The following is a 24,989-nucleotide window of genomic DNA, read 5'->3' on the forward strand; positions in this document are numbered from 1 at the left end:
GTTGTACAACCATCACCACCACCCATCCCCAGAACTTTTTCATCATCCCAGACTGAAATTCTAACCATTAAATAACTCTCCATTACCCTCCATTCCCAGCCCTGTTAAACACTATTCTACTTTCTGTCTCTGAATTTGACTATTCCAGGTACCTCATAGAGGTACAATCATACAACAGTTACCCTTTTGTGTCTGTCATGTGTTGTGCCATGTATCAGAGTTTCCTTCCTTTTCAAGGTTGAATAAGTAGATAGGTCCATCACTCAGCCAGTGTCACACAAATGGTTAACTGTAGGCAGTATTCTCACTGAGGCAGTCTGACTCCAGAGCCTATGCTATGAAGGCATATAAGGCACTCATATGATATATCACACACAAAGTGCCCAATATATGTTAGCTTCAATCATAAGTGTCACCCATGTGTTTCTCTATGGGCACAGTGTGCTTTTTAAAAACCATTTTCCTAATCCTCTGCACTACAATGAAAAAAATATTCCAGTTCATGAGGTTTTATTTAAGTTTTTTTATAAAAAATAATAAGCAGGGGGGCGCCTGGGTGGCTCAGTCGTTAAGCGTCTGCCTTCGGCTCAGGTCATGATCCCAGGGTCCTGGGATCGAGCCCCACATCGGGCTCCCTGCTCAGCGGGGAGTCTGCTTCTCTCTCTCCCACTCCCCCTGCTTGTGTTCCCTCTCTCGCTGTGTCTCTCTGTCAAATAAATAAATAAAATCTTTAAAAAAAAAAAAAAATAAAATAATAAGCAGGGACACCTCGCTGTCTCAGTCGGTAGAGCATGTGACTCTCAATCTCAGGCTCTCAATTTGAGCCTCATGTTGGTCATGGAGCCTACATACATACATACATACATAAACAAATAAATAAACACATAAATAAATAAATAATGAGCAAAACATGAAAGTCTTCCTCTAACATTAGCTTGCTATATTTTCTGTTTTGCCTTATTATTTTACACTTAGAATATATTCACGGATGATTTTTCATGTGTCATAAAATGTTTAAATGCTTATTGAAAAACACAAAAACATAGAAGACACAGTGAAAAGCACAACCTCTATCCCTAATTCTACTCTCTGGAGGTTGCCATGGTATTTCTTGTTCCCCTTTAGATATTTAAGTTTTAAAATATTTTTCCTGTTATTTACAAACGTGGGATTATATTGTCATGTTGTACTGTAAACATGCTCTTTTTCACCTTACATATTGACCATCTCCACACATTAGCATACAAAAACCCACTGCAGGGGCGCCTTGGTGGCTCAGTCGTTGAGCATCTGCCTTGGCTCAAGTCATGATCCCAGGGTCCTGGGATCGAGCCCCCCATCGGGCTCCCTGCTCCTCGGGAAGCCTGCTTCTCCCTCTCCCACTCCCCCTGCTTGTGTTCCCTCTCTCGCTGTGTCTCCCTCCGTCAAATAAATAAATAAAATCTTAAGAAAAAAAAAAAGAAAAACCCACTGCACATTTTCAACGGATGCGGTGCAGTCCATAGAACAGATTCACCAAAATGTACTCAGCCAGTTGCCTGGTGATACTCATTTAAGTCGTTTACAGTTTCTAACTAATTGGCAAGTGTGGCAGGCAAGGGAACGTTCCACAGGGTTACAAGGATTTGAGTAAGAAAGTGCCCCTCACATTACCATGGAGGTGAATACAGTCTAGTTATGTTTACCTGAGACTAGAAAGTAGTCTTGATGGGAAGGACTTAAACAAATAGAATGTTGGGACTAGAAATACAGATAGACCGTCTCGATCGGTGTTCCTCCCCCGCTCCGCCCTCGGTGGATCAAAGGAAATCTTCCTTGAAGGTGAAATATATAAAACAAAAGTACGGGCGGCTTTGACTGACGGGAGGGTCCATACGTAGAGCTCCGTGCCAGGTTCCTCCTGGCAGACTTCAGGAAGTCACGAATCCCCTGAAATGACACACGAAACTGCAGGTCCATGTGCTTTTTTTCTCAACAAAACCATTATCTCCACTGCCCATAGCATTTCCCTCGATTTTTCAAAATGAATCACGATAGAAGTTTAAGAATCGGTACCCTAGGGTTCCTGGTGTTTGAAAACCGACAAGATGACAGTGCTGGCGTCGGGCTGAATGAATTCCTTTCACTGCTCTCGCCGCGAGTGGAGACCAACCCCCTCTCTGTAAGTCAGGAGACAAGCGCCCTGGGGCAGGAGTGCCGCCTGACCAGCCAGTCTTCGTCCCGGCACAGCAACGGGTGCACAGTAGGCACTTGGTAAATACTTGCCGGTAACACGACTGAACGAGGTCTAGGGGCTCTTAAAGGGTGGAGGAATGTAGGGAGCCACGCTGCACCGCAGCCCCCGGGCATCCTCGCCCTCCAATCCCGGGCCGCGGGCGGCCGCGTCGACTGCCCTTCTTGGGGTCGTGCCCAGGATACCAGCGGCGACGGCCGCTCCGTGGAGACACAACTATAGGCTGCTGGGGCTGCCGATCCCGACCACGGCGCCGCGCCCCAGCACCCCTGGGAGACATAGGCCCCGCTGAGCCCGCCCACTCGCCCTCCGATTGGCTCCGCTTACTCCCTGGGCCCCCTGGAAGATGTAGTTTAGGGCGTGGCCCTCCGACACACTAGCGCGGCTGCACGGGGGCCGGCCGCGGGGCGCGTCGCGCCTCCTCGGGCTTTCCCCCCTTGGGGCAGAGCCCGCGGGGCCCCGGACACAGTGTGCCGGGTTGTCTCTACTCCAGTGCCTGCCAGCCTGCCTATCGGGGCTCTTCGCTGACACTTCCGTTTTATCCTCGGGCTACTCTTACCGCGGACAAACCCCCTCCCGCCCAGGCCGCTTCCCCTCAGAGCGACTGCCCCCAGGGGGTTGCTGCCGGGCGTGAGACCCGCGGAGTGGGGTCTTCCTGCCCCCACGCGCGGAAGCGAGCGCGGCGGCGGGGAACCGCGCGCTGTGGGCGGGGGTCTCGGAGGTGACGGCTGTTGCGGGGGCGGGGATCCTGTGTCCGGCCCTCGGACGCCGCCCACGACTAGCCCGGCGCTGCGCTAGGCGCTGGAGCATCAAAGGACCTAGCTGACACTGACCCACGGTGCCAGGCTCTTTAGCATACATTATCTCATTGAAATTCCCAAACCACCCATTTGACAGGAAACTCAGAGACGTCGGGTAACTGGCCCAGGCCACAAGTCCTAGATCTTGGAGTCCCGTTTTTTTCCCCCACTATTTTGTGCATATTCGAAACTTACTGAGTAGGCATTGACCGAAGCACCCGGAGCAGCTGTGCCGCGGGTAAAAGGACAGGGAGATCCAAGTGGGACAGGATTATGTAAACCAAACCTCAAAGGGTGCAAGGGAAGGGAGAGCAGGCAACTGGGTTATTCCCCTTCACTAACATGTAAGCCTTTGGCGGTCAGGGACTGTATGCCCACAGCCAGCCTCCTAGAAGGGTCCCTAGAAATAGTAGTAAAACAAAATTTTTTCAGTGTTTTAAATTATAAAATGTTTAAATATGTAAAAAAAAAAAAATTAAAGAGTAAAATGAACACCCACTTATCCTCCGTCTAGATTTAACAATGAGAATAAATAATGTGTATAGCACTTTAGAGCTCATAAAGCTTCTTGCTTGGCGTTACCATATTGCAAATGAAACTCTCACTGGTGGACCAATCCGGGAACTATTCCGACCCCACTACTGTACAACCTCCACAAGTCAAGTCCACCTAGGAAGCTGCCTTTCTGTCCCTGTTTCCATCCTGCTCAGGAGGTTGGAGGTTGCACCAGAACTTGGTGTGCTCTCAGAAAGCCCAGTTACAAGTATGTTTCCCAGTGGGAGGTTCATTGCCTGGAAATTCACTTTGAAATTGAGATGTTAGCCTCTCAAAGTCTCAGATTTCTCCCTTAAAATTCAATATACTGGAAGGTGAGGAAGAGTTTGGGTCACAATGGGATCCATTACTTCCAACTCCGGATTAACACAGGAACTCTTCCATGATCTTGCCTACGGCTCTCTCAATAACCCGTATGTACTATATTTAACTACCACAAACTTCATCATGATGGTTGTGGGGACAGGACTGATATCTCCTTGGAGGCTAAGCTAATTATAAAATACTTTTTTAAAACTATCCTTTTCTTTTATAAAAGTAATACATATTGATTTTAAAAAGCTCAAAGTGATGCAAAAATGAATGGTTAGAAAGTGAAACCCTGATGGAGTAAGTTAGAAAGATGAAACCCAGGCATGGATTTAAGGTTGGGATGTCTGGGCTGTGCATTACTTAAGATAAGAGCAGAGGTTGAAGTAGCTCTGCTTGCAGCAGCTGCAATGGATTTAGATTTGTCATGTTGTTCCCAAATAAGGGCACACATACACAGAGGCACAAGAAAGATTTCGTCGACACTCCACTACCACTGTTCAATCAAACATTCAAAAGTCACCCTGAGAGTTATATTCATCTTTTCACATCTCTTCATTTTATTTATTTATTTATTTTTAAAAGATTTTATTTATTTATTTGAGAGAGCATGAGAAGGGGAAGGGTCAGAGGGAGAAGCAGACTCCCTGCTGAGCAGTGAGCCTGATGTGGGACTCGATCCCGGGACTCGATCCCAGGACTCCAGGATCATGACCTGAGCTGAATGCAGTTGCTTAACCAGCTGAGCCCCAGGTGCCCCCACATTTCTTCATTTTAAAAAAATTACCTCTTTCAGCTTCTCTTGACCTAGAAATGCCACTACCTCACAAGTAAGTCCATGCCTTGGAGCAACTAGGTGGCTCAGTCGGTTGAGCGACTGACTCTTGGTTTCACCTCAGGTCATGCCTCAGGGTCATGATCTCAGGGTTGTGAGATTGAGCCCAATGTGGGGCTCCAAGCTCAGTGGGGAGTCTGCTTGAGATTCTCTCTCCTCTTCCTCTGCCCCTCCTTCCCCCCCACCCCTGCTTGCTTACTCTCTCTTAAAAAAAAAAAAAAAAAAAAGGCAAGTCCATGCCTCAGAATTGCTCCCTGTTGCAAAAGGTATCACTGCTATTGCAAAATATCCTGCTATAGACTGGAAAGCCCAGTTCCTGCCCAATTCTGCTGTGGGTGTGTTAGTTTGAGCTTAAAGGAGTTTGCTGGCCAGTCAAGACAGGGTTAGGGACCCCAGGAACAAGAAGGACTGTGTGTGTTATTGCACAATTTCAGTTGTCTCAGGAGTGGGAGGCTCCCTGTGAGGTGGCTGTGTTACTGCCTTCTGAAATCTTGCACAGGTCGTGATCCCAGAGACACTCGGTCAACACCCTTCCAGCCCAACCTGAGAATATCACACATCCAACATTTGCACCACAAATATGCATGCATTTGAGTCCATACATTTTTTAGGGAGTATGTTGGGTTTGGGGTTATTTTCTCAGCAGGATCCAGAAAACTGGATGCTGTCAGCTATTAAACCAAAAGCACTGAGTAATCTGTAAAATAGGAAGTATGTGGACCAAGTGGATAGTAAGATAACATTCAACCAAGCAGAACTCATCAAAGCCTTGGTCCCAGCTGGTCACACACAGGCTGGTCACACACAGTGTTGTTTGTTCTGCCAGGCATCAGAATGTTGTAAATGACCTGTGGGAGTGGTCAGAATAGCCCATTTTGAGTCTCATTGGACAGCTGAAAAAAGTGATATCTGGGGTTAGTGAGGAACAGTAAAATAATAAATTATTATCATGCACGGAGACCATTCTGCAAAGTGGTTAAAAGAGGCAGTTTGAATCCTGGCTCAGTCACTGAGCAAGTCACTAAACCACTAATCCTGGCAGTGAGGATGATGAATCCTGCCCTGAAGGCATGCTGCAGAGATTTTAGGAGATAACGGATATAAAGCAAGCTGTGCCTGGCACAGAGTAACCACAATTGTGTTAACAACAAAACATCTGGGGGACCCTGGGTGGCTCAGTTGTTGAGTGTCTGCTTTCGGCTCAGGTCATGATCCCAGGGTCCTGGGATCAAGCCCCGCATCGCATCGGGCTCCCTGCTCAGCGGGGGCCTGCTTCTCCCTCTCCCACTCCCCCTGCTTGTGTTCCTGCTCTCGCTATCACTCTCTGTGAAATAAATAAATAAAATCTCAAAAAAAACAACATCTGTAAGCCAAAAACTTCATGAGAAATGCAGAAAGCTTAAACCAGGACATGCAAATGATGCCAGCTAAGTGATAGAAATATAGCCATTTTGCAAGTACCATTGTAGCAACTGATTTAGGAAAAGATCATCAATGAATGCTAAAATCATGGGGTGAAAGATTGTAGGAGAACAAGACGTTTCCACATTCTCAGGTTACTTACTAATTACAACAAAAAACATCCTTTTACAATGGAGACATCTTGAGCACCTGAGTATACCTTCAGTCTAATAATGAGGAAATGATGCACAGATCTAAATTAAGGGACATTCTGCTTGGAACAGACTTTTCAAAAACATTGACAGAATTTAAAAAGGCGGGGAAGTGTGAAAGTGTTCTAGTAGAAGCAGAGTATAGAGATGTAACAACTAAATGCAGTGCAGGATCTCTGATTGGACCCTGGGTTGGAAAAAAAAAGCTGTCAAGGACATTATCAGTCCTTTGGAGAAATTTGATTATGGACTCATTATAGTATTATAATGATGTTAATTTTCCTGAGTATGATAATTGTATTCTGATTATTTAAAATAATATCCTTATATCCTGTTCATTGTACTTAGGGTATGTAGGGTATTTGGAGTGATATCTGATAATGTTTTCAATTCATTACCAAACGGTTCAGAGGGGAAAAAAGGAAAAATGAAGTGCATGCATGTGTGTATGTAAGAAAGAGAATCACTAAATACCGTAAAATGTAAACAGTTGGTGAATCTCGGTAACTTTTCTGTAGGTTTGAAATTTTTCAAAACACAAAGTTGGGGCTAAAAATCAGAGTATGCAGAAAGACAGAAGCAGTTAACTGGAAGAAGTCCGCTCACCCACATACAACTTCCATTAGCTCTGGAATGACTTCTGGAGCCCCACATTGGGACATGAGCTCCAAAGGACACCTATGTCTTTTTTCACCCTTGTTTCTCCACATCCTGGCAGGGTGTCCAAAATATGTGTTCAGGGGCACCTGGCTGGCTCAGTCAGTAGAGCATGTGACCCTTGTTCTCAGGCTTGACAAGTTCAAGCCTCACATTGGATGTAGAGCTTACTTAAAAAAAAACAAAAACCCAAACACAAGCAAAAACAAAAAAAAACTTGTTCAGTAAAAGTGCATGGACAAGCATCCTCCCTCATGGGTATGCTCTCGGGAAGCCAGGCAGAGTAGAGAACACACAAATCAGGATGACAGTTCCAGGCATAGCGTTTTGAGCCTTCGTGATGCTGAAAGTACCAGACAACTGGAACTACATCAACAGGGGTGACACCAGGGCTTGTGTCCTGGCAGTGTCCTTCTGGCTTCACCTCCTTCTTGGGCAGGGAAGGGCAAAACTTGCAGGGCTACATTTTTGCCCCCAGCCCGACCCTCCCCACCATTTGCTCTGGAGGGCCAATAAAATCCCAAGAGTCTGGAGGAGAACAACTGGCCAAAGAGACTGACCCTCATCATGGTCCTCTGCGGCGTGGGACCAGGGAGAAGAAGCATCTGAGTGCCTGCCCAGGATCAATACTCTGGAATCCAGCCCCAGCCCCTCCTTCACATACTTACCGCTGCTCTGCTGGGCAGTATGCGAAGGTGAGGGCTGGGGCACTGGAGGACCATGTGGCTGACCTTGAGCCCTCCCAGCTGTAAAAGCCTCCAAATCTGTGAGAAAGAGAACGCAAGTGTCATCACTGGGAACAAACAAATGATGACACTCATAGCTCAGTTCCCGCCAGAGCGCAGAGCATTTCCTGTGCCTTTTCCGTTATTTCACAAACAGCTTCTTTTTACCCACCCTCTGGGTTCCAGGGCAGACGCTGTTTCAGACAGCTAGCTTTGGCCTCTCCTGGTCAACACCATGATCAAGGCCCCCAGTGACCATCTGCTGGACTCCCTGGAGGAGCTGGTGCCCAGTGACTTTGACAAGTTCAAGTTTAAGCTGCGGAACACCAGCCTGGAGAAGGATCACTCCCGGATCCCCCAGGGCCAGCTCCTGAATGCCAAGCCAGTGAAGCTGGCCACTCTGATGATCACCCACTATGGGGAAGAGTATGCTGTGAGGCTGACCCTGCAAATCCTGAGGGCCATCAACCAGAACTTCCTGGCAGAGGAGCTTGACAGGGCCATCAGACCAGGTAAACAGGCCCCATGCTCCATTCCTCTCCCAGTGTGACTGCTGGCTATTCATGGGATGGGGTAGGAGGTGCAAGAGGGAACTTGTGTTTAGACCACTGTGTTGTGACTTGGGGGGTTAGGAGTCCCAAGTCTACCATGACCCCAGTGACTCTGGCCGAGCAAGTCCTTTCTGCTGCTTAGGTCTTTGGAGCTGGGTTAGTACAGCTAAGGCTCCCAATGGCTTTAAAAAAGGGCGAGGGAAGCTGAGATTCTCACTGTGGGGCAGAATCAGGAGAGCAAGAGCTAAGATGCCTGATCTTAGAGGGGCCGTAACTTCATTGTGATTAACCCCTATGTACAGACCAGTATCTTCAGGAGAGAAAAAAGGGCTTGCTAACTGACCATATCAGCTGGGTGGACCAGTAATCTTCACATTGAAATCCACCTATTTTCAGTTTTGAGTTCTTCTTTGACACATTTCACAAAGGTATTCTAAAATTCTCAATTCTTTTCCTTCCTTTCATCTTTTCTCTTTCCTTGTTTTTCTTCCTTCTTCTCCTCCTTGTTCTTCTATTCCTGTTTTGCTGTAACTTCCTGATTTTATCCCACCGTGATCAACGAATGTGGCCTCCATGTATTTTTCTGAAGTAGAATGTTTAAATAACATAAAAGTTCTCCACTCTTTGAAAGACTGATAGGACTAAACCATAATCTGAGTCCAGTGTAATTTGATGAGTAGAATTTTTAAGTTACCTTTTCATGTTTCAAAACCTGGTTATTGGGATGCCTGGGTGGCTCAGTTGGTTAAGCGTCTGCCTTCGGCTCAGGTCATGATCCCAGGGTCCTGGGATCGAGTCCCACATCGGGCTCCTTACTCAGCAGGGAGCCTGCTTCTCCCTCTGCCTGCTGCTTCCCCTGCTATGCTTTCTCTCTCTCTCTCTGACAAATAAATAAATTTTTTTAAAAAACCAGAAACAATAAAACTTGGTTATTAGCATCTTTAGGACTTTCCCATTAGTTCTTGAGCCAGTTTGGGGAACTTAACATTTTCCTAGGAAGCAAAGTGTTTGCAACAGCAAAGTGTTTTAAACAACTCTGAAGCAATTTTAATAAGAGCCTCTTCTACCACAAATTAAAGTGCTGATTACAGGATATCTTCATTTCTTTATTAGAGTAGTGGTTTTTAAGTTACATCCAGGGAAGATATTTCAGGGATTCTTTAGAATGTTAACAAACACTTAATCCAAATTTTATTAATTTTTCTAATTTACAAAACCAACAAATTCATATTAAAATGTGTCATTAGGGGCGCCTGGGTGGCTCAGTCGTTGGGCATCTGCCTTTGGCTCAGGTCATGATCCCAGAGTCCTGGGATCGAGCCCCACATCGGGCTCCTTGCTCAGCCGGGAGCCTGCTTCTCCCTCTTCCACTCCCCCTGCTTGTGTTCCCTCTCTAGCTGTCTCTCTTTCTGTCAAATAAATAAATAAAATCTTTAAAAAAATGAAATAAAATAAAATGTGTCATTAACCAAATTTTGAAATGCTAGAGGCCACCAGGGTGATAGTTTGTGCTGTACTTGAACTCCTTTTTATGTAGACCTTGGAATTAAGCCTTTCCTGTCATTTCTGTTTAATGAAACTGTATCCTGAAACTTCCAACCAAGCAAGCTGTTTAAAAAAAAAAAAATCACCATTTACACTTACCTGTGTGTTAGGATTTTCTTCACATCGTGAAACCAAAGAATAAAACAGAAGTAAATTAGTTTCTGAAGTTTTAATTGTCCTTCAAAATGTTTTCAAATTTTTGTGCCAAATACCTTAATTCTTCTTTATTGATGGATTTTATAAGTGAGTTTTATACACCTATAATCACACACACATTTATACCAGTAAACTAGGGGGTTTATTTATTTTATGAATTGAGAATTTTGTGTAAGACTTTATATTGGAAACAAGTTCTCCTGCCAAAGAAGTTTGAAAAGCACTATTTGAGAAATATATAACAAATAATTAGCATTTTCTTATTTAAGGGTAATTGACTGTTGTTGCCTAGAACATTCTGAACTTCTGTAATTTCTGAGGGGATTTTTCCTTCTCTCCCTTCTCTCCCAACCCCTGGCCCTGAACACCGCACAATTTCATGCCTTTGCATCCTGTTGTCTTTGCAGAGTATCTGATACAAGAAAGTGGCCCAAACAGTTCAGCAATGTCTTGTTCCTCTGGGGAGAATAAGCCCAAGGGCCTGAGGATACCAGATGGCCTGGAAGGTGATAGGCAGTGGCAAAGTGGTGATGGGGCCCTCAGCCTGCCACCCAGCCAGCATGAGGCTGGAAGGGGGCCCCAGAAGAAGCCTCAGAGCAAACGGAGAGATCAGAAGGGCTCTGAGGGCCCGGATGTGCTGGGCAAGCCAGGGGCCAGAAGCATGACTCTGTCCCCCAGGAGAAGCCTACTCCCTGGTAAGCCACAGGGGGAGAAGAGGAGTCCTAGTGTCGGGCTACGCAGGAATGCCAGCTCTTTAGGAAGGCTCCAAGGACTTGACTGTGGGTCGCTTACTGTATCCCTAGGAAGAGTAAGATCCAGGATCTCTGAAGAACATTTACCTTCAGGGAAGAAGCGACCCAGAAGTCTTGAATTTACCTTTTTTTTGGGAGAGAGAGAACCTCCCAATCCAGAAACTCTTCTGCCTCAAGAGAAAATAAGAAGTGATCATCCAGACTCAGCAGCCACCGCCAGTGAAGTGGCCACTCTGGATGTAGGCGCTACTGTGGCTCCAGAGAAAGGCTCCAAGAATCCAGAACAGTCCACGATCCTGACGAGGGGAGTATTCAGGAATACACTTTCCAATGTATCACTGTCTGGAGACCAGACGACCTGGGAGCATCCAGAATCTACAGGACCTTCAAAGAAAAATGGAATTGAGGGTCAAGAACCTTCTGAGACCTTGAGGGAGGTGGTAGGCAGTGAGCTCCACCAGCCTTCAGGTCCAGAAGTCCCTCCTTCTTCAGGTAAGAAAGGACCCCAAAACTCAGAAAACCTGGTATCCTTAGGAATGGTGACCTGTGCAGGTGTTTCCTCACAACACCAGATCCCTGGGTGCCCCCTGATGTGAGGTAGGCTGTGAATCCTGAAAAAAAATGCACATATGCACATCTTCATAAAATGTTGCATCAAAGTTCAAGTTCTTAGACACTCTGAAATCCTATAGAATTCCAAGGAATTCATGGACCCCAGCTTGAGCATCTGGGAAAGACTGGGTAAAAATACCTGCTTCTCACAATGACCCCATGGCAGTATGTCATGGGACTGAGATTCTGCCATTCACCTCTCTGGGCAGGGAGGAGAGCTGTTGGCTAAAATCCTAAATCTCTTTTACTAAGGAGGCAGAAATTGGGATTATGTTGGGTTGTGGATGACAGAAACACCAAAATAACGCTAACTGAAACAAGGTAGAAGTTTGTTTCTCCTTCACATAAATAACACAGATGGTCCAGAACAGATGTGGTACTCTATGGGCCAGGAACCCAGGCTCCTGCTGTTTTTCTGCTCCACAAAATTTGCTCTCAAGCTCATGGTCTCAGAGGGTGGCATCCTCATTCCAAGCAGCAGGATGGAAGGACAAAGGAGAAGAGTATCGCTTAGGGAAAGTTTCCAGAAGTTTCTAGAAGCTGTCCATGATGCCTTCATTTATATCCCTTTGGCCAGAATGTAGTCAAATAGCCACACCCAATTGCAAGAAATGGTTTTTTTGGGGGGGGTGGGGGAGGGAAGCAGCCATCAATTGATGGGCAGCAATCAATTCTATCATAAGGGAAGGAGGGGAGAATGGTTACTGGGGGGGCCTCCCATAGTCTCACTTACAGATGTGATATGAATTCCTGGGACCTTGTGAGAGGTGGTGGGAGGGGACTAATGAATTGAGTGAGTCTCTGTTTCTTCTTGTACCTTCTGTCATTTCTGCTTTATGAAGTTGTGCTATGGTCTTGGGGCACAGCTAGTCATACTGTTTGTCATCATGGTGGATTATACCCTTCATCCTTATAAAGTCAAGTCCCTTTCCTTACTTCCATTTAATTCTTCATGAACCTGGATGTGAGGAGAGGTCCCTTTAGTTCTTTCATTCAACACACACTTCTCAAATCCTTACCATGTGCCAGGGACTCTGCTAGGGATCAGGCTATGAAAGAATCACTGTCCCCAGGGGGCTCCCACTCGAGTCATGAGCAGCCTGGTTGGTTTTAAGTGGCAAAGCAAACACTGGTCAGAATGTCTCACTGCCTTTATATCACCTGCTAGATCTGTACATGTGTGGGAGGAAGGCATAGAATTTATAACAAAAGCCTTTTCTTTAGGATAAATATCCAGGAATTCCAAGTCTCAGGACTGTCATGAGATCTAGCCCTTTGCCCTCACTTTTGCTGGGTGGTTTGCTGCCTTGCTGGAGCAAAGTCAGGGGAGGACAAGTTAGAAGTGGCCACAGTCTAACCAGGAACTTGTGTGTCCCAGGCATGGGCTCTCTATCTCTCTCTTCTTTGTAGCACCTCTTCATAACATTTTGGGTTTGTCACTCAGGAAATTTTTCCACTGCCATGGCCCCAGGGAAGCCACAGGATGAGGCTGTGTATCCCCTTTGCCGTGCCCAGGAAGGAGATGATTCCTGCAGATACTCCGTTGCTTCTAGGTATCCTAAGACCTCAGGCAAATGCTCACCCAGCAGCTTCCTAAGCCTGGCCTCACTCACAGTAAGTAACTCTGAAGACTACAAGCAGCAAGAAGGCCTGCAGATAGCCAGCTTGAGTCCCAAGTCCTTGCCACAGTGTGAGCGACACATGAAGCAGGTCCAGCTGCTCTTCTGTGAGGACCACAAGGAGCCTATCTGCCTCATCTGCAGGCTGAGTCAGGAACATCAAGGCCACTGGGTGCGCCCCATCGAAGAGGCTGCCCTGGAATACAAGGTAGGGCTTCTTGGGGGTGGGGTGGGGAGGGGCTTTTAAAAGTAGTCAGGGCTACTTTATTTCCCAACCCTGGGATGTTGGTGCATTAGTCAGCATCCCTGGTCTGTAAAGTGGCAAAAACACAATATAAACCAGACCAGCAAAGAGGGAATTTACTGGTTCATGTAGCTGAGGTCCAAGGGCACTAGCTTCAGGTATTGCTGAATCCAGGTGCCCACATGTCATTAAGAATCTCTCTCTCATCACCTCTTGGATCTGCTTCCCTTGGTGTGATGGATTCATTCTTCCTTTCCTGGGCACCATCCCTGTGCTCTTGGCTGCAGCACCCTCAGCTTTACTCCCTAAAGCAGATTTTTTCCCTCTAGAGTTGGCACCAACTAAAGATGGCAGAGGCCAAGTTTAGGCTTCAACAAGTGCCCCTTTTCCAGGAGCAAATTCAAAAGCAGCTGGAGCATCTGAAGGAGTTGAGAAAATCTGGGGAGGAGCAGAGATCTCAGGGGGATAAGAAGACTGCGAAATTCCTGGTAAGGTCAGGGGTGTTCTGTGGCCAATCCTTGCCTGAGTTCACCCCTGCAAAAGGAGGGAGGGGACCAAAAGTGAGCAGGGGGTCCCCAAATTATGTTCTGGTTCATAGAGAAGCAGAACTGATCACCTATTTAGAATCACCTGCTCTTGAGGGGGCAGGGAGGTAACAGGAATCCAAGGATGAGCTTGTCCCTGGAGAGGGAGACCCACCCTCAGGAGGGAGGGAAATCTCTGAGGAGCCTGTGCTTTCTCATATTCACTACAAAATGGTTTAGAGAAATTAACACCAGTGGCTGTCGCTGAGGGATGGGATTGAGGAAATGGGAGGAGAGACTTTCCATTTTAAATACTCCTTTGTATGGTTTTTTTAAATTGTTGTCCATTTTTTTTTAATACGGAATTTTAAAATTCAAATGGTTAGACATTTTCTTTAAAACTGTCATTTTGTGATGCCACGGATTTCAATAAATACACTTGTTGCCCTTCCTCTGTTGAACCTGGACACATAAGTTGCTTCCATTTTCCCTGCAAGCAAATTCAGCTACCCCAAAGAGCCTTAATTTGTCTGACCCATTTCTGTTGGCTGGATCCCATCTCCCACACCACAATGGGAAACAGGCAAAGATAACAAAGGGCAGGAATGGGAGCGGGCATGGCATTGGTCCAGGTGTCTAACTTGGGAAACTCATGAAGTGTAGTAAAAGAAAACCCCTTTCTAGGGCACCAAGATGGCTCAGTCAGTTAAGAGTCTGACTTGATTTCAGCTCAGGTCATGATCTCAGGGTCGTGAGATCTGAGCCCCACGTCGGGCTCCACACTGGGTGTGGAGTCTGCTTAAGATTCTTTCTCTCCCTCTCCCTCTGCCCTTCCCATCATCACATCCCCCTCCCCTGCACTCACCAGCTTTCTCTCTCTCTTTCTAAAAAAGAAAACACCTTTCCTATAATGCCAGGTGGCTTGGAACTTGTGGGTGAAGCAGAGGTCAGGGATGCCCCCCACCATGACAGTGAGGCAGAAGCCTGGGCCACAGTGAAACTCAGGGAGACAAGAAGGTCTGGTCTTCCCTTAAGACACTCAGTGACATGAGTCCCCGTGGAAAGGTGGTTGTTTTCAAGACTTCTGCTCATCCTCCTTTCAATAATCAAAATATATATATAATTTTTTAATCATATGGAAGGGGGAGGGGAAACTCTTTTTTACAGCACAATGTCAGCTAAAACAAGTATGGAAGAATGGTTATGGGGTGCCTGGCTGGCTCAGTCAGAGAGTATACGACTCTTGATTTCAGGGTTGTGAGTTTAAGCCCCAAGATGGTTGCAGAGATTACTTAAATAAATAAATAAAAACTTCTAAAAAATCTCAAAAAGGAAATTTTCCACTATACAAACACCAGTATAACAATCAACACCAACAGAGATCATCAACAAATGCTAAAATTTTTCACAGAAGATCATAAGAGAACAGGATATTGACATCCTCTAAGTACCACTCCTCCAATTACTTAGTAATTATAAAGGAAATAATATATATTGACAGTGGAGAGATGTGGCAGACCCCTCCTCAACCAAGTGACTGATCTCCGTATCACAATAATGGTGATGGACAAACTGAACACTCTTTGCCTCCCCATGGGCTGTGCTAGGGAGCCCAGCGCATTAAGAATATGGTATTCTTGTCTAAGATGCTTAACCTGAATTTAATCATGAGCAAAATTATCAGACAATTTTAGAACATAGGCCATTGAACATGACAACTGACCTGTCCTCTTTAAGGAAAAAAAAGCCAACGTTAGCACCCTCAACAACAAAAGGTGAGGAAATATTTCTGGTTCAAAAGCACTAAAGAGCTCAAAATGATGAGACTTCCTAAGTCCAGTCTTAGAAGATTCGAAGGGGCTTCTCCCTCCATGGAGGAAGGAGAAGGTTCCCTAGAGCCACTTCATGTTTCCACAGAAACTCTGGATAGAACATGGGCCAGGGGCGCCTGGGTGGCTCAGTCATTAAGCGTCTGCCTTCGGCTCAGGTCATGATCCCAGGGTCCTGGGATCGAGCCCCGCATCGGGCTCCTTGCTCTGCGGGAAGCCTGCTTCTTCCTCTCCCACTCCCCCTGCTTGTGTTCCCTCTCTCACTGTGTCTCTCTTTGTCAAATAAATAAATAAAATCTTTAAAAAAAAAAAAAAAAAAGAACATGGGCCAGATGGCTGACCTATGTGCAATGGTAGTAGAAGTCAAGTTCACTGGGTGCCTGGGTGGCTCAGTTGGTTAAGCGACTGCCTTCAGCTCAGGTCATGATCCTGGAGTCCCAGGATCGAGTCCCGCATCGGGCTCCCTGCTCGGCAGGGAGTCTGCTTCTCCCTCTGACCCTCCCCCCTCTCATGCTTTCTCTCTCTCAAATAAATAAATAAAATCTTTAAAAAAAAAAAAAAATAAATAAATAAAGAGGAATTACCTTCCTCTTAAAAAAATAAATAAATAAATAAATAAATAAAAAAAGAAGTCAAGTTCACTTACAGTCACATAAATGGACTGACTGCCTTCATTCAGAGCCACATTGAGGACCTTCTGCATGCCAGCACTTTGGTGGGAAGTAGAGAGAAGTCTCCTTCCTGGACACTTTGGTAGTCATAACCTTGTCCATTTACAACCCCAGGCATATGTCATCCTCACACTGGCTTTCAAGGAAGGAAAAAGATGACACCAGATATCTTAGTGTCCTGTGGCTGCCATTACAGAGTACCACAGACTGAATGGCTTAAACCGCAAAAAAGAAATTCTCTCACAGTTCTGTAGGCCAGAAGTCCATAGTCAAGGTGTCAGCAGGACTGGTTCCTTCTGAGGGCCGTGAAGGAGATCTTCCAGGCCTCTCCCCTCAGCTGGTAGATGTCATCTTTTCCCTGTGTTTTCTTCACATGGTGTTCTCCCTGTGTCTGTGTCCCAACTTCCCCACTCCAGTGGCCCACTCCAGTATGATCTCATCTTAACTAACTACATCTGCAATGATGCTATTGCCAAATAAGATCATATTATTTAGGTACCAGAGGTTAGGACTTTAACATAAATTTTGGAGGAGATACAAATCAACCCAGAATACTAGGTTTTAGGGCATTTTACAAGAGCTAGTCCCTGCCACCTTCAGTCTGTTCTGGAAGGTTCTGGCCCATTTTGTTTCCTTCTCTGAAATCTAGTCCTCCAAGAAGCTGAGGGATCCAGCCTCTTAGCCACCTCCAGGAGGTGGGCTTCTTGGGATTCCCTGGGCACACACATCCAGCACACTGCATAGACCCCTACACCTTTCTGTTCCCCCAGAAACAAACTGAAACCCAGAAGCAGAGACTCCGGCACCAGATGGAGCAGCTGTACCATCTTCTGGAGCAGCAAAAGAAGCTCTTTGTGGCCTCAATAGAGGATCTGAACCAGACCATTGGCCAGGTCAGGGAGAAATATAGCACCCAAGTATCCAGAGACATTGCCCTTCTTGACGAGCTGATTGGGGAGCTGGAGGCCAAGCAGTACCAGCCGGAATGGGAGCTCATGCAGGTGAGTGTGGCTGGGTCTGGCTTCCCCTGCCCGCTGTGCCCAGTAGGATGACATAGGCTCCCAGCACTGCCATTAACTCTGCCCAAGTCAGTACAAGACAAAGGTCTTGTGCCCAGACCCCTTTGATGAGCTGTCAGGGGCCCAGGGTGGCCCAGCTTTCAAGGGATCCCCTGGCATCTCCCAGAAGAGAAAAGTAGGGTTTGGGTGCAGTTCTGTTGCAAGCCCCACCAGGCTGCCACTTTGGGTGATGAAAATTAGAATGGGGGAGAGATGCCCCAGTTTTGCTGACACCCCAGGGCTGTGAGCCCAGGAGGTAGACCAGGAGTCAGCGCAGCCCCTAGGAGACTGGTAATGGAGAGCTTCCCTCTTTTCTCTCCTAGGACATCGGAGTCACCCTGCACAGGTACCGAGAGGTCCCCTCGTGTTCCCTTGGGTATCCTGCAGGAAGCAGTGGGGGAGGCATCCCTAGGAGGGAGATGCTCCCAACCCTGGGTCTGTGACACCTCCTGGTTTCCTCCTATCTCCTGCAGCTTCCTAAGGCCTTTCTGGATTTGTGTAGGGAAAATGGGAGTGTGATCAGGAGAGACAGCATGGGCTGAAGACTGGAAAGAACGAACACAGCTTATCGTGCTAATGATGGTTCCTAAGAAACCTCCCTAAAGATTGCAATTTGTCTCATAAAAACTGTTCCTGCAGAAGTGCCTCCCTCCCTGAGGCCACAAGTGCTTATGGTCTCAGGCCACAAGTGCTTATGGTCTCAGGGAGGGAAGCACTTTCTAGGAGTGGAGATGCTAAGCCCAGACAGGGGAAGGAAGGGGAGGGAAGGGAGGAGGCTGGACATTACAATCACCCCACGAGCTTTACAAAATCCTGACATCCAGGCCCTGGCACACAAATTAAATCCAAATCTTCAAGAGTGTGACCCTAGCATAAACTTTTTTTTCCTCTTTTTTTGGTGGTAAAATACATATAAAATGAAATTTACCACTCTAACCATTTTTAAATGTGCAGTTCTGTGGCATTAAGTACATTCATATTATTGTGCAACCAACACCACTATCATCTGTAGCACTTTTTTATCCTCCCAAATGGAAACTCCATACTACTAAAACATAACTCCCTATTGCCCCCTCACCCAGGAAGCAAGGAATGGCAACCACCATTCTATGTTCTGTCTTTATGAATTTGACTACTCTAACTGCTTCATATAAGTGGAATCATACAGTATTTGTGCTTTTGTGTCTGGCTTATTTCACTTAGCATAATGTCTTCAAGGTTCATCCACACTATAGAATGTGTCAGAATTTCATTCCTTTGTAAGGCTGAGTAATATTCCACTGTATGTATATACCACAATTTGTTTTTCCTTTCATCCATCAATGGACACTTGGGTTGTTTCCACCTTTTGGCTATTGTGAATAATGCTGCTATGAATATTGCTGTACATATATCTGTTTGAGTCTCTGCTTTCAATTATTTCTTTTAAAGATTTTATTTATTTGACAGAGACAGAGAGCGAGAGCAGGAACACAAGCAGCGGGAGTGGGAGAGGGAGAGCAGGCTTCCCGCCAAGAAGGGAGCCTGATGTGGGACTCGATCCCAGGACCCTGGGATCATGACCTGAGCCAAAGGCAGACGTTTAACGACTGAGCCACTCAGGCGCCCTTCTGCTTTCAATTATTTTGGGCATATACCTAGAAGTGGAATTGATGTGTCATATGGTAATTCTATGTTTAGTTTTTTGAGGAACCACTACACTATTTCCCACAGTGTCTGTACCATTTTACGTTCCTACCACCAATGCACAAGGGTCCCAATTTTTCCACATCCTTGCCAATACCTGTCATTTTGATTTTTTCAAAATAATAACCATCCTAATGAGTCATATCTCACTGTGGTTTTTTTCTTATTACCATTTTTATTTCAACGGAAAAGGACTAAAGAGGTATAATTAATTTGACATAGATAATTCTAGGCTGATCATTTCAATATTAGCACCATTTTAAGGCCACTATTAAAACTCACTGTGGTTTTGATATCAGTGGTTTTTATAACTCCCTAGGTGATGCCAATCTGTGGCCAAAGTTGAGAACCAGTATTTAAAACTCGGAGTCCAGAGAGGACTTTCTTTGCCAAGCCCAAGTGGGCTGGGTGTCCCCTGTGGAGCCTGCACCTCATTTCCACCTCATGGGAACTTGGGCTACCCCCATGCACCAGCCCTCTCTGGCCAGCAGTCTTTTGTCTCTAGGGTCAAGATGGCGACTGTTCCTAAGCCATGGAACACTCCTCCAGAGGTGGAAAAAAAGATCCACTTGATCTACCAGAAATCAGAGTTTGTGGAGAAGAGCATGAAGTCCTTCTCAGGTAGGTGGGCTTGGGGGAAAAGGGGAGGCACCTGCTCACTTCCTCCCTGATGTCCATGTAGCCCAAACCCCTCTGGCATCCCTTCTCCAACTCCCATGGCCTTTCTGATGCTGCCTTCAGCCTCTTCCTGATCTGTCCCTAGATGGGGAACCTAACTCAAGCTCCCCTTCTTCTTTTAGAAACCCTGCGTTCAGAAATGGACACCTTTAATTGTGAGTATGGTGATGGCAGAATGCTTGCCAGGGGTTACTGTGATATTCCCTATGCTGTTGATTTCTGGGCATTATTTAGAAGAGAGAAAAACACCTATAACAAAGGCAGAAGAAAGCCTTCATAGGCTCTGTGCTGGACTTGTTGGCTGGGTCAACTCATCAGACCAAAGAGTCACCAAGGCAGTCTCCAGGGTCTAGGAGGAATGGGGTTAATCCAAGCAAAGGAAGCAAGGTCCTGAGCTCGGGTAGGGGTCCTTGTCTTTCCTTGTTGTGGGGACCAGGGTACATTTAGCCTCTCTGAATTGGAATATTCAGGTTTTTCCCCACATCTTCTTTTTCTCTGTAGTTCCAGAACTGATTTGCGCTCAGGCACATGCCGGTAAGTGCCCAGACTAAGGCAAGTGGACTTCACCTGCTGGGTCCCTGTGCTGACCTCTAGTGCATTCCAGAAAAATGTCCCTATCCATGTTTCCTGGAGGTGGGGAGGACCCTGGGTACATGCCCATGGACCCCCCAGCTAGGTATTCTAATTCTCTCTGCAGTTAATGTGATTCTGGATGCAGAAACCGCCCACCCCAACCTCATCTTCTCTAATAACCTGAAGAGCGTGAGACTTGGAAACAAGGGGAATCGTCTACCTGATAATCCAGAAAGATTTGATAGTTGCATCATCGCCCTAGGCCTTCCAAGCTTCCTCTCTGGCCGCCATTACTGGGAAGTGGAGGTGGGAAACAAGACAGGGTGGATCCTGGGCATCTGCAAGGCATCCGCGAGCAGGAAAGGGAGCATGACTCTGTCACCCGACAATGGCTACTGGGTGGTGATGATGATGAAGCGGAATGAGTACCAGGTGTCCACCATTCCCCCAACACGCTTGCAGATAAGGGAACCCCCCAGACGTGTGGGCATCTTCCTGGACTACAAGGCTGGAGGAATTTCCTTTTACAATGTAACATACAAATCCCTCATCTACACATTCACCAGTTTCTCTTCTTCTGGGCCCCTTCAGCCTATGTTCAGCCCCGGAACACATGATGGAGGGAAGAACATGGATCCTCTGACCATCTGTCCAGTGGGTGACCAGGGGCCTCACTGAATGCCCAACACTTTGCATCTCTCTTCTGGTTCCCAGCCTTGTATCTTGAATCTGTACACTCAACTGTCATTATTGAACACCTACTGGGTTCCAGCTGCTGTGGGTAATATAACAAAGAGCCTATGGAATGGTAGCAGAAATAAGCTGGGTACCTAAATATTGGTAAACCAAGGGTGAAGAGAGCACATGTACTCATGACACCTCAGAGGAAGAAGTACATGGCTGATGCTTAATAAATCCTTGTATGAATTAGCACCCTAAGATGCCCCTAAGGCAGAGATCTCACCCTCATTTTCCCTCAGAACTCTACGGCAAGGATGTGTCGCTTCATTCTATCCTCCTCTTTCTTAAGGACTTGCAAAGCTGAGAAATGAAAAACCAGACTGGATTGTTATATTTTTGTACCTGGATTAATGAACTACGGATCTTAAGAGTATTGGCTAGGCATCATAAATAAATCAATTAGAAAAGTTGGTCATAATTGCACTCAGTTTGCACTCAATTTGTTGTCACTTAATCAATCATTGTAAGATCCCATTTCCCTAACGAACACCATGAAAAAGATGGAGCTGCTATAGTGGGAAAACATTTGACAAATATTCCAAGTATCAGATTTTTAAAAATTCTGTCCTGATCTGTATCTGAAAATCTGTTCTAGTTCACAGATATCCCCTCTATCATCCCCCATTTAAAGAGATGTAAAGAGAAAGGATGTAAGGGGAAAAAAGGAATCAGATGAAGATTAGGCTCCAAACCCCTCCTACCCCAACTCATCTTTCCATCTTCACACTAGAGTCTAGGCTGGACTCAGCTTCTCCATGATTGTGGCCCTGGTTTCTTCATGGAGCTTTGTTCTATGAACATAATCCATACTCTGACAGAGTTCATGTGCTTTATTTGCTTAGCTGTTCCCAATTCTCCCTTGCTATAACCTTTCCAAGAGCAGCTTCCTGTATTTTTTCCACCACCTCCCCATACACATTCTTTTCTCCTGTTATTCCCAAAATGGCTCCAGAATGTGAACTATTTCATAACACTTGCTACAGTTGGCCATACAATCCTTCAGAAAGATTAAATAATGTTTTATGCCCAAAGCAATATTTGTCATTTAAAATATTTTGCTCATTTGGGGCGCCTGGGTGGCTCAGTCAGTTAAGCGTCTGCCTTCGGCTCAGGTCATGATCCTGGGGTCCTGGGATCAAGCCCCGCATTGAGCTCCCTGCTCAGTGGGGAGTCTGCTTCACCCTCTGACCCTCCCCCCTCTTGTGCTCTGCTCTCTCAAATAAATAAATAAAATCTTAAAATAAAATAAAATTTTTGGGGGTGCCTGGGTGGCTCAGTCGTTAAGCATCTGCCTTCAGCTCAGGTCGTGATCCCAGGGTCCTGGGATCAAGCCCCACATCAGGCTCCCTGCTCCGCGGGAAGCCTGCTTCTCCCTCTCCCGCTCCCCCTGCTTGTGTTCCCTCTCTTGCTGTGTCTCTCTCTGTCAAATAAATAAATAAAATCTTTAAAAAAATAATAATAAAATAAAATAAAAAAGTAAAATTTTTTGTTCATTCAATAGAGATATAATGGGGTTTTACCTATGTTTTAAAATTAGTGAGGTTGTGAATTTTCCATGTGGACTTCTATCTTTTGCTTCATTCCACAGAAACAGTACAACTTCTTTGACTACTTGCTATGTGGAATCTAAATATTGAACTTAGTTGTCTGTAGTACTTCTTCAAAAGTATTTTATTATTTTTAAAGTTCTATTTATTTGTCAGAGAGAGAGTACAAGCAGGGGAACAGCAGGCAGAGGGAGAAGCAGGAGCCCTGCTGAGCACGGACCCCAATGTAGGACTTGATCCCAGGACCCTGAGATAATGACCTGAGCCAAAGGCAGACGCTTAACCCACCAAGCCACTCAGGCATCCCTCAAAAATATTTTAGATACTAAACATTTGTATTTGTACAATGAAAATTTCCCTGTCTGGTGTTTCTTTTTTTAATTGAGATATAATTCACAAACCATAAAATTCACCTTTTAAAGTGTATAGTTAAATGGGTTTTAGTATATTCACAATGTATACAAACATCACCACTAAATCCAGAACATTTTCAAAACAAGCCCTGCATCCATTGGCAGTCACTTGCCACTCTCCCCTTCCCCCAGCCCCTGACAACTACTACCCTACTTTTTGTCTCTATGGATTTGCCTATTCTGAGCATTTCATGCAAGTAGAATCACACACTATGTGGTCTTCTGTGACAGACTTCTTTCACTTGGCATAATGTTTTTGAGGTCCATCCACGTTGCAGCATGTATTAGTACTCATTCCTTTTTTTATTGCTGAATAATAATCCATTATATGGATATACTACATCTTGTTTAGCCACTCATCAGGGTTTTTTTTTTTTTTAAAGATTTTTGAGAGAGAGGGGCGCCTGGGTGGCTCAGATGGTTGAGCGTCTGCCTTCAGCTCAGGTCATGATCCCAGGGTCCTGGGATCGAGCCCCGCGTCGGGCTCCATGCTCAGCAGGGAGCCTGCTTCTCCTTCTCCCTCTTCCTCTCTCCCTGCTCATGCTTTCTCTCTCTCTCTGTATCTCTGTCTCAAATGAATAAATAAAATCTTTAAAAAAAAAAAAAAAGATTTTTGAGAGAGAGAGAGAGAGCATGAGCGGGGGGCGGGCAGTGGGGGTGGGGCAGAGGGAGAAGCAGACTCCCCAGGGACCGGGGAGCCTAATGTGGGGACTTGATCCCAAGACCCTGAGATCATGACCTGAGCTGAAGGCAGATGCTTAACCGACTGAGTCACTCAGGTGCCCCAACATTAAATTAATGTTCTTTTGTCTTCTCTTATTGGTTATCAAATTCCATTTTTTTGTATATAGTATAAGGACACATTCTGTCTTTCCAGAAGAATAGACAATTTTTTGCTAGCACTATCTATTTTACACTAAGTTGAAATGCTACCCTTTCATATAGGTCCATGTACAGTCAGATCAACTTTGGCACTTACTATTCTTTTCTACTGTTCTATTTATTTACTTCCAGTTCAAACCATACTGCTTTGATTGAAGGAGGTTTGTTTTTTTTTTAAGATTTTATTTATTTGACAGAAAGAGACATAGCGAGAGAGGGAACACAAGCGGGGTAAGTGAGAGAGGGAGAAGCAGGCTTCCCGCCGAGCAGGGAGCACCACGCGGGGCTCGATCCCAGGACGCTGGGATCATGACCTGAGCCGAAGGCAGACGCTTAACGACTGAGCCACCCAGGCGCCCCTGAAGGAATTTGTTATTGTTTGCTTTGTTTTTGGTTTTTGATGTCTGGAAAAGCAAGTATCCTTAATTTTAGAAAAACTTTTGGTACCACACAGTTTTAACACTAGACTGTAACATATTTTAAACCATGGCTAAATGAGTCACCTATAGTTAGCGTTAAGAAAAAAAAAATTCATTTATATTTTTACTTTGGTCACTCAGGTGGAGGCTGGCGTTACATAGAGCAATAAAGCAATCCCTGCCCCGGGGTTGTCACAACGCTGATCAGTGCCTCACTGGGGAATGAACCGAGTATGGGAACAACGCAGGGAGAAAGGGCGGTTGGGCCTCCCTGAGAGGCTGAGGACGGAAACGAAGGCGACTGGAGAAGGATCACTAGCATTTCTCAGAAAACAAGATGGCCCGTTCAGACCGCAAGGTAGAAGCTGGCAAGCGGGGAAGGGAAGGGTCGCCCGGTTCTGACCTATGGGCTGCCCTTACCGGAAGGGACAGCTGTGACAGGACCGAGAACCAGGCATAGACCTTGACCCGCCACCCACTCACCGCTTCAGCGGTCCTTCGACACACTCTGGAAGCTGCGGCGGAAACAGCCGCAGCCTCTCGCAGATCTTCCGGTCCGAGAGGCAGCCTACTTCCGGTCGAGCCCGGGGAAAGCGGGGTGGGGTGAGGGTGGGATTGTCCCGCCCCAACCGCCGCGCCTGGCGGCCTCCCATTAGCTGTTTGGAGCCGAACTACATTTCCCAGCAGGCCATGGAGCTACACCGCCAGTACCTGGAGACGAGCCAGCTCGTCATGGAGGATTGGAGCTAAACTTCTGCTTTC

General features: G+C 46.0%; 1 protein-coding gene and 2 long non-coding RNA genes across 5 annotated transcripts; 1 reads left to right on the top strand and 2 right to left on the bottom strand.

The window, feature by feature from the left end:
• Window positions 1-919: 919 nt before the first annotated feature.
• Window positions 920-2,844, bottom strand: LOC144382299 (uncharacterized). Its single transcript, XR_013448929.1, has 2 exons — window positions 2,056-2,844; window positions 920-1,929 (listed from the first exon to the last, which is right to left on the bottom strand). It is a non-coding gene; the product is annotated as an uncharacterized LOC144382299 (long non-coding RNA).
• Window positions 2,845-3,001: 157 nt separating this feature from the next.
• On the bottom strand, window positions 3,002-24,978 carry LOC144382301 (uncharacterized). Its single transcript, XR_013448934.1, has 3 exons — window positions 24,711-24,978; window positions 7,671-7,766; window positions 3,002-5,580 (listed from the first exon to the last, which is right to left on the bottom strand). It is a non-coding gene; the product is annotated as an uncharacterized LOC144382301 (long non-coding RNA).
• On the top strand, window positions 7,885-21,384 carry MEFV (MEFV innate immunity regulator, pyrin). Of its 3 annotated transcripts, XM_036090299.2 has the most exons (11): window positions 7,886-8,239; window positions 10,387-10,674; window positions 10,783-11,223; window positions 12,788-13,170; window positions 13,599-13,694; window positions 17,001-17,231; window positions 17,612-17,634; window positions 19,480-19,595; window positions 19,775-19,807; window positions 20,154-20,186; window positions 20,350-21,384. In XM_036090299.2, the coding sequence occupies exons 1-11, from the start codon at window positions 7,963-7,965 to the stop codon at window positions 20,901-20,903; spliced, it is 2,475 nt and encodes an 824-aa protein (XP_035946192.2). In that variant the 5' UTR covers window positions 7,886-7,962; the 3' UTR covers window positions 20,904-21,384. The 3 variants fall into 3 exon arrangements, with proteins under 3 accessions (XP_035946183.2, XP_035946192.2, XP_035946172.2); XM_036090279.2 differs by having other exon boundaries at window positions 10,387-11,223; XM_036090290.2 differs by lacking the exon at window positions 13,599-13,694 and having other exon boundaries at window positions 7,885-8,239; window positions 10,387-11,223.
• Window positions 24,979-24,989: the final 11 nt, after the last annotated feature.

This window comes from Halichoerus grypus, chromosome 6 (assembly GCF_964656455.1).
Source record: "Halichoerus grypus chromosome 6, mHalGry1.hap1.1, whole genome shotgun sequence".
In the NCBI taxonomy this organism is placed as follows: domain Eukaryota; kingdom Metazoa; phylum Chordata; class Mammalia; order Carnivora; family Phocidae; genus Halichoerus; species Halichoerus grypus.

Bases quoted from the DNA above. Each gene is read 5' to 3' on its own strand.
- MEFV (XM_036090279.2), top strand. From the start codon at position 7,963: ATGATCAAGGCCCCCAGTGACCATCTGCTGGACTCCCTGGAGGAGCTG. The intron at 13,171-13,598 runs GTAGGGCTTCTT...CCCCTTTTCCAG, and splicing joins AGGCTGCCCTGGAATACAAG to GAGCAAATTCAAAAGCAGCT. The intron at 17,635-19,479 runs GTACCGAGAGGT...TTTTGTCTCTAG, and splicing joins ATCGGAGTCACCCTGCACAG to GGTCAAGATGGCGACTGTTC.